The sequence below is a fragment of the Vanacampus margaritifer genome, chromosome 14 (assembly GCF_051991255.1).
Source record: "Vanacampus margaritifer isolate UIUO_Vmar chromosome 14, RoL_Vmar_1.0, whole genome shotgun sequence".
Classification (NCBI taxonomy): domain Eukaryota; kingdom Metazoa; phylum Chordata; class Actinopteri; order Syngnathiformes; family Syngnathidae; genus Vanacampus; species Vanacampus margaritifer.
The window spans coordinates 21,254,547-21,267,439 of NC_135445.1; the positions used below are offsets into that span (position 1 = coordinate 21,254,547).

The 12,893-nt window shown below is 39.7% G+C and overlaps 1 protein-coding gene across 3 annotated transcripts in view; it reads left to right on the top strand.

The window, feature by feature from the left end:
• The window catches only part of scai (suppressor of cancer cell invasion), a 171,117-nt gene that overhangs the window by 42,609 nt on the left and 115,615 nt on the right, over nt 1-12,893 (top strand). For all 3 annotated transcript variants that reach the window (XM_077542791.1, XM_077542793.1, XM_077542792.1), the window contains exon 5: nt 3,512-3,610. In XM_077542791.1, the coding sequence (XP_077398917.1) occupies nt 3,512-3,610 (99 nt within the window). The remainder of the gene's footprint in view (nt 1-3,511; nt 3,611-12,893) is intronic.

Below are 12,893 nucleotides of genomic sequence, written 5' to 3' on the forward strand. Positions count from 1 at the left end.
AGTCAATACAGGCAATTTCACGTACAGTACACCAAGCCTGTGTTCTTAAGCTACATTTCCACGAGACCCGAATGCCATGGGGTACCACACTACAACTGTGCGTCGCGGCATGACACCAGTCGGCCTCCATTGCATTTCCATTACAACAGGCGTGCAGCGGGATGGGGGCAGGATCAATTGACCTGTCCAGGCTTGCACATTCGCAGCGTGTAGTTCTGCCATAACATTTGGCAAGTCTCTGCTACTCTTTTTGCATGGATTAAAAATATGAATTGCTTTTGCATGATGTGGCGACGTCGCAAAGTACAGCCCATCAAATGCACAATTTCACTTATAGAAAAAACTATTTCCAGGTTTTAACCCAACATACACAAGCGCCCGCCGGCCAGCATTAAGACAAAAATATGCAATATACAGGAGCCTACAAACATTTTGCATAGTGCTGTAAAAGTTAAAGCGTTAAGTAATTAATTAATCACAAAGAATTATCGCATCAATCATGTATTAACTCAGATTAATCACACTATTAGTTTGACCACAGATTATCCTTTAGTTTGACAGCGGATGGCTACATTAAAGGTAGCACAGGTTGTGTTTGAGCAATAAACATAATTACATTCATTAAAGTAAAGCATTTAATAAATGTTTGTGTTTGTCAAAATATTGGGGTCATTTTTTTTCCCCATTCTAAATTATGCAAGTAATTAACTGATTAGAAAAAGAGGATGAGCGTGTGTAGTGGATCAAAAAAATGTTGAAGACGTCCTCAAATGTCAAAAGAATGAACACATAACAGGTGCTTTTTAAATTTGGCGGTTAAAAATATTTTGATAAAAAAAGCCTTTTTAATTCAGTGATTAATCGTGATTAATCAAAATTCTAAAATGTGATTAATCTGATTTAAAAATGGTATTGTGTGACAGCTCTAATTTTGCATCAACACTGAACCATAGCTACAATTTAATATGGACCACCATGGAGGAAATATTGCAATCATGATTTCGAGACCAGCAAGCGACGCTCGCTGCAAGCGCTCATTCTGAATGGAGAGCTCAGTCTCATCCATTTGGCCATGTCTCCGAGTCAATGGCTCGCCGTCCTCACTCTCCGGCGTACAAAGCCCTCCGGCGGCCACTAAAGCCGCCATCCCCGAGGCGGGAGCCATGAGTATGAGCCGGGGGAGCAACAAGGCTCCGGGCTGCGGCTGGCTGGATCTCATTCAAGTCAATAGGAACACACAACCAGGCGAGCCGTGTGTGCGAATGTCTTTTATACCACAATCATTAAAAATCCATACACTTGTACATATTAAATCGTAAATATGGCTTAGTATTTATGTATAACATTATGTATATTTTGTATTTTTATGACTGGCCACGGTCTGCGTTCGCCTCTGCCTCGCTTGCGTAAAATAAGGAAATGGGTGTGCCATTGAGTTGCTCGCTTATTGCTGTCGGCCAATTAAATGAGTGACAACACAGCCCCGCTCGACTCCAGACAACCGGTGCTGCAGAGCCACCTCCAAGATGGTTGTAAAAGTCGGTTCCATTGTAACCGCTCGGCCCCGAAAAAGTCAAATGGAAACAGGAGCATCAGGGGCCAATTAAGGCCGACGGTCTAGTGGAAAAGCGGAATTATTTTCTTTTTTGATTTTGAATATGATTTGTTTTCCCTGAGTGTTTTGCGGTGGCCTCTATTATACACGCTAAAAGATAAACAAAATTGACCTTGCATGGCTCATTTATACAAATTTTTCTGCTTCACAATGCCCATATATAGATAATTAGGATGAGATCCACGTACGCACATTACCAAATGAAGGTGATTACGGAATCATGTCCATGTTTGATAGGTATGATTCATTCCGTACACCAATTTCAGTTTTTTGCGTATGTGCACTTTTAGTGAGGATCCTATGCACCCTTTGATAAGTGAGACCCCAGGTTTTTATGATGTTAAAGATTTATGAAAAAATTAGTATTTTGTGAAATGAATCATTTCAACTCTTACCTGAAAATTGTTATAATTTATGTTGAGCAATAATGATTTTATAGTACTTTTTATGAGTATTTTTGCAATAAGTACAGTATATGCCATTTTGGACAGTCACAAGATCATTGTGACGTATGGCGTGCGTAAAATACACATTAAATGACTTAGTTGTCAATAACAATATAGAGACTCACAGGAATTATTGCGTCCCACGGCGGACATCAAAGGTGGAATTACGCCCTACAGCAAAGAAGCACTTCTTCAAAAGCAGTAAAGCCACGGAGGACCTGCCAAAGATTTGTGTCTAGCCGAAAGTGGGGATGAAACTGGCCGATAAGGAGAACTCATTCAGCCGGCCGATTCATAGCAAGTCGAAGTTGGGGACCGTCTGCAAGTTGCATGTTACAGAGGCTCAAATTACCAGTCAAGTCACCATTGACATTGTTCACTCAAGAAATTTAAATTGTGGACATCCCGAGCCTGGACGGTAAACATGCGGGTGACTTTTACCAGGCCAGCAACATGTCGTGTTCTAAGCACACTTTAGCCCACATTAGGAGAGGCCACCCCCCACCGCCCCACCCCCACACGGACTGATAAGAAACCTGACATACTGAGGATTTTACTCTGATCAGAATTGTCGCAATATTTGGGATAGGAGAAGGCCTATTTCTTGCCCATCACGTCAGCAAACTCCTATTCAAACCGGATATATCGTCACAATCACGTGACCAGGATAATGGCGTTGCACACGGTATTTTCTTATTTTGACACTTAATCGGTTTAAAAGAAAATTCAGGGAATAAGATGCCAGAGATATTTGCACTTGCACTTTTATTCTTTATACACAATACCTAATCCAATACTGGAAAATGTGTTGTAAGTCTTGTGTTGCTTTAAGAAAAAAAAATACAGCTAGTCATTTCAAAAATATTTAAGACATGTTTACAATAATAATCATAACTTATACAGTCACATTTACAACAAATTCTCAGTTGTAGGGGATTGTTCACCACCACTTATCCACTGCAATTGTGGCTACTGACTGTTTAATTTTGACTTCTTGTAAAAAAAGGCAAGGAAAGAAGAGAAAAGAAACCCATAGAAGTCTCTCAATGATGCTTGACAATTAATTCTTAATTCACAAAATCCCAACTCTCAAAGTAACAACAAAAACGCCCAAAATACAAGATAAACACCCATTTGAAAATTGTTTGCTTCCCCAATCAGTAACACTTGTCCCCCAGTGGAACCCTAGTTAAGTACAACCTAGCCACCTGCCCATGGATCAGGTATACAAACAAAAGCACATTGCCCCTTAGTGGTTGGGGGGCAAATCAAACGCGGAGCTCCTACACTCAGTGGGGATGTTTCAAGGTGAATTATAACATGTACAGTTACATTTACTACAAACCCAATGTGGGAGTGCATCAAGATAAAATAATAAAAGCTGACTGTTTTTGAGTAGTGCCTTATGCTTAAAATTTGGCTCACAGTTGTTTTTTTCCAACTTTGACAGCCTACGTACTTCCGAAACGAGTTACCTGAATGAGGCATTTTCTTTCTACTCAGCCATCCGACAGCGGTCCTACTATTATCAGGTCAACAGGGAGGACAGGTTTGTTGAAAATATGATTTTGTTCTCTGTTTAGCACATAATATACACAATTCTGTATCCTCATCTTCTTCTTTCCCTTAACCCTTAACTCTATTCAGGCATCGTCACACTGAATCATCCGCTACCATCTTTCTCTGTCGTCTGCATTTTTTTGATCCAACTCCAGCAGTCTTCCCTCATCAGCAATATACCCTCCCAAGTATTGCATTATGACATCCACAAATCATCTCTTCCTCTTTGGCTCCATTTCCAGAATCCTTTTATTGATGTATCCTCTGTCCCCCTCCAAACCCTTCAGTCAGTGTTGTCTCTCTGATGAGCTCATTGCTGATCCTTTCCAAACCTCGCCACTCCCAAAGAGAATTTCATTAGCTTCAACTTTGCCACTTATGCTTTTCCTCTGTCCACTCCATCATACATGTATTGTCTTTGTAATCGCTATTCCACAGTCCTCATTGCTCTGAACCAATTGTTTCCAAGTTGAGTGGAACCTCAGGCTACTAATTGAATTCGTTATCCGACCCCTTGTAGACCAAAAGCGTGTAAATTGAGGTAATGTTTCCCATTGAAATGTATGGCATTGCAATTGATCAATTTCAGCCCCAAATTTAAGCTACATTTACCCTATTTTTAATTCACTGCCATTGACAAGTATACTTGTCAATTACGTTTTTTCAATGGGAACTGGTGGAGGACCATCTGATTCTCTTCCACTGTAAATTTCAAACTTGGAAACAACTTTACTGATGCACAACCATCAGTAGATGACATCATTGCCACATTTTATACAAGATGAACACAATTTGAGAGTCTATGGGAGAAATCTCAGCATTTTGTGTAACCTACATTTTTCTATTGTTGAATATAAACAAACGGAAAAAGAAAAGAGTCTATTCAGTCATTTGGCAGATGTAGTGTATATTTAATTATTGAACACAATACCGGGTGAGTATTGAACATTTTTGCAATTTTCTAAAATGGCTCTCAATAAATGGGTTATTCAGTGTTGTATAAACTACAATATAGGAGTAACTAATAAGTGAACATACATTTCATTATCAAGAAAAAATAAATAAATACATTAACACATAAAACAAACATAAATGTTTATTGCTATTTAATTAAGGATGGGATAAAGCAGAGAAAGACTGGCGCTCTTCCATTAAGAAAGTCTCTTTCCATAATAACATGTGGCAATTCTGATTCAGGTGTTTTGGTTTTATTTTGGCGTGGTTCACACTGCAGGTCTTAATTCTCAATTTAGATTTTTGGGGTGAAATCATAATTTTTTTTGAGTAAGTGTTCATATAACATATTAATCGTGCCCATCAGTCTGTCTGCTGTGTGAACCGTATGCGTCTGCAAAGTGACCCGCATGCGCAGAAGAAGATACAATGTTACGGAAGTAACTACGCATGGTCCAGCGTGTCAAGGCCACGGACTTTTATAAATATGTCGTCGGGGCTCATCTTTTTCTCATCATATCTATAGAGGAGCGATGCGGGAAGAGGTAGAAATAATATTTTGGAAAAATGAGGCAAGCCTTTTCGATCTCCTAATTTCACAGAGACATCCACTAACGATGACGTCACGTCATTGCTGCGCATGATAAACCGTCTGCGTGGCTAAATTAGTAATATCACCACAAATGTCAACTTTATGCATCATTTTTCAAGTGAGATTAAATTACATCTCTTGGACAACTTCTTTAACAACACAAGTAATTCTGGCTAAGAAATTAACAAAAAGGTTTTCATGCAACAGGACCAACACCAGTGTGTTCAGGGCAAACGACTAAGTGTTCAATGAAATGTACAAGTACAACTTTTCATACTCATGTCAGCATAAAAGGGGGGAAAATTATTGATTTTTGTTTAGGTAATTTTTCTGCCACTGTATGGCATAATTGCATTTGTAAGACGTTGGTAACAGCTCAGTGCATTTTTCTTTTCATATTAAGAGATATCTAATCTTTAACATGAAGTAACTTGTGAAATTCTGAAAAAACATCAATTTCCCATCCTGAGTAGCTCCACAAAATAGTCCCCGCTTGATGATTCACAGTCCACCACTCCAAAAAGCCTCTCATGGATCACATCAGTGACATATCTTACTATCACAGAACACTGGTCTGTGGAGGTAATATCTTGTGTGGTTGGTGTCAATCTGCACAGAAAACATTCCTCCCTCCTTTACTTCTTTCGAAATTGATTATGATATTAATCTGCTGGTTACGTCAATGACTTTGTTGACATATGTCTTGGAGAACAACGTAACAAGTGATCCCCTGCCTTTAGTCCCGGCCTCATGTTGGTTTTTGCTTTTCTGTATGCATTCCTGACCATGCGCTTTGAGAGTCACATAAAATTTGGCTTCTTGGCTTAGCTGTCACAATACTGGACTCTGCCTCTTTCTATGGTGACAGGACTGTTAGATCTGTATGAGCAAAAACATTGTAGGCCTAATCAATAACATTAAAAAGGAACATAGATGCTAATTTATCAGGCCGTCAAAACTACAGTAATAGTGAATAGGTTCTGAAGTAAGATGAATACTTACTTCTCCCGTGTTCATGATGTTGATTATCAAAACATACAATGAGGTCAGTGAATTCAGGCATTTCTTAAGGATTTTATTCACAAATTGGTGGACAGTGAGAATATGCATCTACCCGCGCCATTATGGTTCTCAACTGTGACGCTAGTCACTCATATTCTTTCGTCCATCTAAAAGTCCCTCCCCTCTCTCTGCTCTCCTCTCAGACAGTCACATGATACCGCAATACAAATCACCAAATGCTCCTCCTTCTTCTCCTTCGCCCTTGTAGTCACAAGATGGAACACAGGAAATCAAATAAGGGTTGACGTTGTTTACAGAGCCAGTTTTGCTGGCGCTGGTTGTAAAACACAAAGGGATCTAATTAACACATTTGCTTAACCCCACAAAATGGTTCAGGAATGTGTGAAAAGAGAAAGCCGCCACGCCCTCACATCATTTGAATTCTCACACAGAACTATACTGAGTAAATCAAAGCAATTTTGTCCAATTCTAAATAGTTATAACTAAATCAAAACAGTTATAATTAAATTGAAACAGAAGATTCACTTCAGTTCCTAATTCTGGTTTTATTGTACTTGGAACATAAATGAAAAATTATTGTGTAACAGTTAATTCTACGCATAATACAGGACAATTGCCAACCCAGTACAACAGCCCAACACAATCTGTACAACTCAGCTTACTAGTAGTTCCTGCTTCGGTGCCTTCTCCTCCACCATAAATATCTCTCACGTACACAAATCCCCCCAGACACACACACACGTGCTTATGTGAAAGTAATCGAGCTAATTTGTCCACATATCAAATAATATGGAAGCATTCCTTAACTGCCAACTGTGATGTGATCAAATCACAGATGTAGGTCTTCTTGATGATTTTTTGATGGTGAGCATTGCAACAAAAATCAATCAATTATGCTCCATTACCAAATCATTTGCATTAAATGTATGGACTACTTGGTCTAATATTGACCCATATTAAATGTGATTTTTACCGGGCCTACCTGTCGATGTTCTGCTGGAAATTTTTATTTTCTTCCATCTTATTTTTTCGGCACCACCCATTCCCTTCTCACCTGCCTTCTTTCTTTTTGATATTTTTCTCCCTTGCTATATCTTGCTAGTAGCAAGTAGGGCTGCTAAATCGAAATCTAATCGACATCGCGGTTTGCACTAGTGCAATAATCTAATCGCAAAACAATGCAGTTTTATATCGTTTTTCTTTTTTTCCCCTTTGGCGTTTGAGTGATAGCTGTATTAGCTAACCAGAATTGCTGATGCTCGAGTCTTAATGGCGCTGGCCAATCAACCCTGTTGGCTTATACAAGTTAGTCTGCGCCCCGGTGCCTTCATTCAGCACAGCGCAACCATAACACTCCAAGTGCACCTCATGGTTTGCTGTGACTGCCGTGCACCAAAGTGGATTTAATGGAAGATGGGACTTCTGCCGCTACAAAGGAGGAGATGCACATAATGGATAAGCGTTATGCCATTCCATCCTGGACATACCTCAGTCAAGTAGCCGTGCCTGAAATATATGCAGAATGTAGGGCCAAGATTGAAGCTGAACTCCACAGCATTTCGCTACAACACGTGATATGTGGTCGAGCAAGAAGAGTGATGCTGCATTTAATCGACGATGATTTTAATCTGAAGAGCCGCTGCTTTACCACTTCATATGTTCCTGAGGTGCACACTGGAGAAAACATAGCCAATGGGCTAAAAGAATGCTTGTCAAGGTGGGGTTTGGGCGAAACAAAGCAGACGTGCATCACAATTGACAATGCAGCGAATATCATAAAAGCGGTGGAGCTAAATGAATGGCTGAGGTTGCAGTGCTTTGGTCATAGGATGCACTTGGCTATTGGTAAGTTGTTTTTTTCTTTTGATCCCGTTTGTGTGTTGCTGTTTTACTGTTACTCATCACTCATCTGTTTACTAATTTTTTCTTCTAGAAAATGCCATGAGGAAGGAGCCAAGAGTGAAGCGGGTTACAGGGCTTTGCAAATAATTAGTTGGAGATTTTTCCCATATCTGGAAGAAGAAATACAAACTGACTGAAGTCCAAAAAGAACTGAATCTACCCGTGCTTTCTCTTGTCACTGAATGTCCAACAAGGTGGGGCTCAAAGCAAAGAATGGTAGACAGGGTGTTGGAGCAAAGCAAAGCGCTAACCCAGGTTCTGTCTGACAGAAAAACCCGACACCTGGCACCCACTTGGCAAGACATTGAGGTCCTTGAATCCATAAATGGTGCCCTTACACCCCTCCAAACCCCTCTCAGCCAGGTGAAGATTACGTTAGTTTGTCATATCTTAAACCAGTCCTCCATCTGCTGAAACATGCAACACTGGCTGAAAAAGAGGAAGACACCGACTTGACTAAAACCATCAAGTCGAAAATTATAGCCTATTTGTTAAGTCATTATGACGACCCAGCCACACAGGAGCTCCTAGATCTTTTGTCTCTACTGGACCCAAGATTTAAAACTGACTTCATCAGTCCAGAGAAGGTTGCAGTCATCAAAGACAGAGTGAAGCTTGAGATGGAGGAGATTGCACGAATGGTAAATTTAGTTTTGATTTATTTGCAGTTCAGGTTGTTCAGTGCAGCATTAACGTATCATTTCTGTTTATATTTTACAGGCGAAGACCCCTCATGTCAGCAGCACAGACTCAGCAAGTGAAGGTGGGGCCACTGGAAAGAAGGTTTTGCGCACTCTGGGAAGTTTGTTAAGCAAACAAACACCACTTTTAGCTACTGCACAGACGATGGAGGATATCATTGCTGTTGAACTGAACAGTTACCTGTTGGTTCATGTCATTGAAGGAGAACGGAACTCTCCCGCTTAGTGAAAAATTCACAACATAAACTTTCCAATACTTGGAAAACTAGCTTGTAAGTATTTGTGTGAACCAGCTACAAGCTCCCCCTCAGAGCGTCTTTTCAGCACCGGTGGGAACATTGTAACTGACCGTGCATGTCTGGAACCAGCAATGGTGGATATGCTGTTTTTTCTAGCCAAAAACCTGCAAGCCTTTTGCACTACCGCACATACTGCACTATTTTTACACTTTATTTTCTGATTTCTTTAATCTTGCAGAAGCATTTTTGTTCTCGTTTCTAAAATTTGTGCAATACAGGCTAGAGTAATGATTCTGAAAAAGTGTGTAAGAGTCCAGTTATTATTTATATTGGTACTTGATCCAGTTCATCTAGTGTGTAAAAGTAGCTTTTCTTTATAAAAAATGTGTGCAAAATTTAGACCTCAAAAGTTTTGCACTGTTAATACGAGAGAAAAGAATTTTGTCATGAGTGTTGTTGTTTATTTAATATAAGTGCATAAATAGTGTGCAATGTTTACCTGTTTAAATGTTTACACTTAATACTTGAAGATTGTTTACAATTCAGTTATTTATAGTTCTCTTTGTCTTGTTTGATTTTAATGATCCTGCAAAAAAATAAATAATTGGGATCTTATTTTCCATTCTGTTATTATTCTGGATATGTAACTATAGTAGCGTGTATTATAATCTCACCATAGCCTGAGCCTCAATGTATTGTTTTTATTTGCAAGTTATTTGGTTCAGAAGCATAATGTAGGTCAAAGCTCACCGCTTAGCGCATTCACCAGAAGAGGATGCCTCCGCCTTGTACTTTTAATCCAATAGTGACATTATAGTATTGCATTGTTAAAACATTGATCAAATTACTTGTCTGAAACTAAACGGACAATTGTAGTTTTTACATACATTTTAACGTGTAAATTACAAAAATCGCAAATCAAATCGCAATCGCAATATTGGTGTGTTTGTTTGTTTGTTTCCAAAATCGTGCAGCCCTAGTAGCAAGCTCCTACAACATAGGGGGCGGGGGCTGGTGCGCTCCTGTGGGCTGATGCGCTTGTGCGCTAGTGTTTGTAGTTATTTGGCTGCTGCAATGCAGCTTATTAGTGGTCACAAAGCGACAGTCCGACGAAGCACAAACGGTCAGTTGTTCATGCATTGCTCTGAGTTTGACGCTGACTTGGGTGAGTCACTCCGCAAGGCACCAGCCGTGTGTGTCCTCCTCGCAAGTGGCGGCCGGTGAGCGTGGCTGCGGTGCCATTGGGGTCTTGTTGTGGCTTTGTCTACAGCTTCTCAGCGAGTCGGACTGTATTTATAAAATAATGGGCTCTGGACTGGCTGTACATATATTTTCTTAAAAGATGGCTATGTGTATTGTAAAACACGAAGGGCGCACAAAAAAAAAAAAAATAATAATAATAAACGCCGGTCCAAATTGGCCTTGGACAGACCGCGGCCGTGAGGAATTTTTCCGAAATCCCCAATGGTCAGTCCACCTCTGCTCACGCCACTATTGACGATCTATGCGTTGTTCCCATTTCGTTTTTTTGTGTGTGTTTTTTCCGGCGGCTTCGCGGCCCACAGGCGAAATCCCCTCAAAATTTTATGTGACTGGTCTCGGGGCATCATATTTTTTGTTTCATATTTCCTTTTCCATGAAAGCCGAAATGTAACGTAATAACTCCTCGGTACATGCTGAAAAAATTTCCAAACTTCACTTGTATGTTTATAGTCACGGCCTTAAGGTATCTCTATGACAATAGTCAGTTATAAATATAGCGCCACCTAGCCTTTGGGTCGACAAAAAAAATTGTGACACAAGGTATTTTCATATTTGTACAAAATGTTGATACTTTTGTAAGTGTGATAACTAAGTCATTTATGAATATATATTTTTTTAATTTCGACCACTCGAAAATTTGTGTGGCATCACACCTATCAATACATATGTACTTTTTATTTATTTATTTATTTATTCATTTATTATGTCCTCTATGGACTTTAAAATCAGGGCAACTCATTGCCAAAAAATAAAACGGAGGCTGATTTTTGAGTGTCTTAATATTGACCAAAACTCATCACACCTGGCAAAAAATAAATAAAAATTCCATAATATGTAAAGGTTTATTATGCCATTTTCAAATAATTTCTGCTTCGAATGTGCCAGTACCCAAACGTGTCAGTACCCCAACGTGCAATTACCCCAAAGTGGCCGTGCTGCGAGGGCCCTTTATAGCTGCCCGCAGCTCTAGTTCCTTCTTATTTTTGTTTTTGCTCAGTTTACTGTTTTTCTTGGGAGAAGCCAAATTCATTGCATCCCATCTTCATCAATGTGAAGCGACTTAACAAGTAAAGTGCTCTGGGCAAATAACTAGACAAATTTCACAAATAGCTGCATACCTGACAGGCATCAATTACCTTCTTGAAAAAATATTTATTGTCATGGAGAAAATATACAATAGGCATTAATGATATAAGGTTAAAGGTTAAAGTACCACTGATTGTCACTCCCATCAAGTGCGGTGAAATTTTGTTCTTTGCATTTGACCCATCCAGGGAGCAGTGGGCAGCAGCAGGGGCTTGCGCTCGGGATCATTTTGGTGATTGCTGAGTGTCAAGCAGAGAGGCAAATAGGTCCCATTTTTATAGTCTTTGGTATGACCCGGACAGGGATTGAAACCACAACCTCCCAGTCTCAGGGTGGATACTCTACCTCTAAGCCACTGAGCTGGCTATATAGGAACATAAAATAAAGGAACATGCATATAAAATGCCAAACCAAAATAAAAATAAATATCCATTAATCCAATAAGTGCAAATAATTAAAGGCACTTTAAATAGGCAGCAATAAAACAGTAACAACTGCACAGAATCCTTCAAAAGTACACATCTACACTTTCTGCTTTTTGCTTTAACATACTTGAACATTGATCCTGTAATATCATCAAAATAAAGTAGGAGGAAGTAAGAGTTTGAAGCTGTAAACATAGAAAAATGATCAATCTATAGAAAACTCCCTACTCAGCAATACCGACTAGAGTATCTATATGCTTTACTAAAGTAACCTAACTTATTATTATTATTATGCGGTAGTGCCAAGCTGTTCACTCTCTTTCTATGATGTCGAACCCAGCAGGCACCTCGCTCAGGCCATTTGTAGGCCCATTGCGGTGGAACACTGTCTTAAATTATCTTGTCGTACTCATCAAGCTTTCCAGCTTGCTTCAGGTACGTGGCCATAGTTTTAATATAAATTTTCTCAACAATTGACGTGATTGTGAGAAATTTGTTCCCCAGGTATCATTTCCAAATGTCCTGGTAGGCAGTAGAGTACTCATCTAAAATACTACATTTAGGGAACGTAGCAGACATAGCCCGACCTATAGTATTTTTATGTTTCTGGAGATTGCAATGTCCTGTAAGGACTTGTACGACCAGATTCAATTGACTTCTACTTAGAATCAGGAGGCGGTTGCATAGTTGAAACGGAGCTGAAGGGTTCTGGGGCCTCGACAGGGAGCTCAGATCTCTGTTTTGCAAGTCTATCTGCTTCCTCATTATTACATTTATGTGATATATTATATTATTTTTTCCGGTTATTGTGTGTCCTGAGTTGCCCATAGATGGGATAGAAATGCTAATGGTAAACAACATAGCAGGGGGTAAAGTAACTCCTTCTCTGGAGGTTGTAGATTCTCCTCAGAGTAGTGAAGAATGTTCCCCAGAACTATATCCCATCTGTGCCATCAAGCGTGCTCAAGCCCGTAAAAATCCTGATATTGATTTGTGTGACAATGTTTTTGCGTCTGCACTTTCGGATTCCCAAAGGATGGATGAACCAGACCTGCACGCAGTTTACCAAATTATAGCTCCCACTAAA